The sequence below is a fragment of the Atta cephalotes genome (genome assembly GCF_000143395.1).
Source record: "Atta cephalotes unplaced genomic scaffold scaffold00083, whole genome shotgun sequence".
Classification (NCBI taxonomy): Eukaryota; Metazoa; Arthropoda; class Insecta; order Hymenoptera; family Formicidae; genus Atta; species Atta cephalotes.
In genome coordinates, this window is record NW_012130147.1 from 143,415 (window position 1) to 145,799 (window position 2,385).

The following is a 2,385-nucleotide window of genomic DNA, read 5'->3' on the forward strand; positions in this document are numbered from 1 at the left end:
ACACACACACACACACACACACACACACACACACACACACACACACACACACACACACACACACACACACACAAACACATTTTTATATTATATTTTTTTAATTTTATTAATTTTCTTTCCAAATTTTAATAATTTTCAAATATATTTAATTTAAGAATATAATATAAGTATAACTACATATTACACGAATAAATCTTTATCTGTTATTATTATTATGAATAAGATTTGTAAAATATATAAAAAATTCATAATTATAAATTCTTAAAATATAATATTTCCCTAATATGATTCCTTCATAGTTTTACGTTTGTGAAAAGATTACAATACTTTTTCCAGATTTGGAATCGGATGATTTAGTACCGCCAGGTAATGACGAAATAAAAGACAATCAATGGTTAGGAGTTACTGTACGTAGCCAGGGAGTAGGAGGTAAAGTTATGGTAAGTAAAGAAAATTAGTAGACAATCATCAATCAAATCGACGATACATATCACACAGATTTTCATTTTGATTTTATGTATATTCTCAGGTATGCGCACATCGCCATATTGTGAAAACAGCCGATTCGCAATGGGGTCAAGGCCAATGTTACATACTGTCTCAAGATTTAAAATACGATGATTTAAAAAAACCATGCTCTGGAAAACCTACTAATAAGTAATATAAATAAATTGCCTAATTTCTGAATATTCTACATATTTACAACACTTTCTTAAATTTCTTCAGCTAACTATCTTGTTGCTTGTAAAACTCAATTTTTCAGAGCTCATGAGCAGTTTGGTTACTGTCAAGCCGGGACTAGCGGTTTATTAACCGCTGAAGATCGTGTAGTGATTGGTACCCCGGGACCACATACTTGGAGAGGAACTCTCTATCTATTTACCATTTCTGACGAATTTTTAACTAGAGACAATACAGTTTACAACGCACCAATGCAAGATTTTTCGCCTGTAAACAAATATAGTTATCTCGGTACATAGCTTTATTAAAAATAAATTATTTTTTTCTAAACTTTATTTAAAATAAATTCTTATTATAAATATTGTCCGAAAATTGATGCAATTAAATTAATTATTTTTCCTTTTTATAATGTTTGCTACTGAATTAGATTCCTTTTAATAAGTAATTCCTTTAACAAGCTAATATCACATCAACCTTTATTTAATCTATGTTTGATGTTATAGGAATGTCCGTAGCCGTTGGAAACTTTTTTGGTAAGGATTTAGCATATGCGGCAGGTGCACCCCGTTCTAATGGTACAGGCCAAGTAGTTTTATTCACTAGACGTGATTTCAAACCGGACATGGACGTTGCCCTTGTTCTGGATGGTGAACAATTCGCCTCAAGCTATGGATACGAGATCACATCGGCAGATATAAACGGAGATAAGTAAGACAATGTTTAATATATACTCGTATTTAAATTATTATTACAAGATACTACGTGTCACTACGTTATCAAGAATTTATTTATTTGTTCATTTTGTTTGTACACTTTAATTTTTATTATATTTTAGAGTAACTGATTTGATCGTGGCGGCACCGTTTTATTTCAACAAAGCGGAGGGTGGAGCTGTCTATATTTATACAACGTTAGATTTATGTCGAACTGTCAATGACAAGTGTTCGCCTGTCAAACTCGTCGGTCATGAGGAATCAAGGTTTATCATAAAATTTACATCATGTTTTATTTGGATGGATATTAAGTATGGTAATGACAAATTGATGATAGGTTTGGATTCGCATTGACAAATTTGGGTGATTTAAACAAGGATGGATATGAAGATATTGCAGTTGGCGCTCCATACGAGGGAAAAGGCACAGTTTATATTTATCTAGGTTCCAAGAATGGCATAATTAAAACACCTTCTCAGGTAATAATTTTTTATATAATGCTCATTAATTTATTCTATATATAATTTTAATTTCTTTTTAAACTTGTCTAATGCCTTATTTAATGCAATTTATCATTTTGTTACACATTATTATTATTTGACAGATCATTCACGCTGAAGATATGCCTACGTCATTGAAAACATTTGGTTACTCGTTAAGCGGCGGAACCGACATGGATCAGAATGGATATTCTGATCTCCTTGTCGGAGCATATGAGAACGATGCAGTCGTACTTCTCCGTTCTAAGAAAATAATCGATATATCTACTTATATACGTTATGCAAAGAAGGATGGGATATATCAGAATACAATAGAACCTATCGATCCTAATAAAATTGGGTGTTTGGCTGATTTGAACTCGAATCACACATGGTAATAATAATTTTATATAGATAAATTGTAATATATAACACATAATTCTCTTCTTCTTATACATATAGTTACACTATCTAGTATAAAAAGTGTATATATATATATATATATATATATA

General features: G+C 30.9%; 1 protein-coding gene across 1 annotated transcript in view; it reads left to right on the forward strand.

Moving 5' to 3' along the window:
* LOC105624583 (integrin alpha-PS1) overlaps positions 1-2,385 on the forward strand; it is an 11,892-nt gene that overhangs the window by 2,095 nt on the left and 7,412 nt on the right. Inside the window, 7 exon segments of the mRNA XM_012205939.1 lie at positions 337-440; positions 530-657; positions 764-972; positions 1,185-1,389; positions 1,517-1,660; positions 1,732-1,873; positions 1,999-2,334. Coding sequence (XP_012061329.1) covers positions 337-440; positions 530-657; positions 764-972; positions 1,185-1,389; positions 1,517-1,660; positions 1,732-1,873; positions 1,999-2,334 — 1,268 coding nt within the window.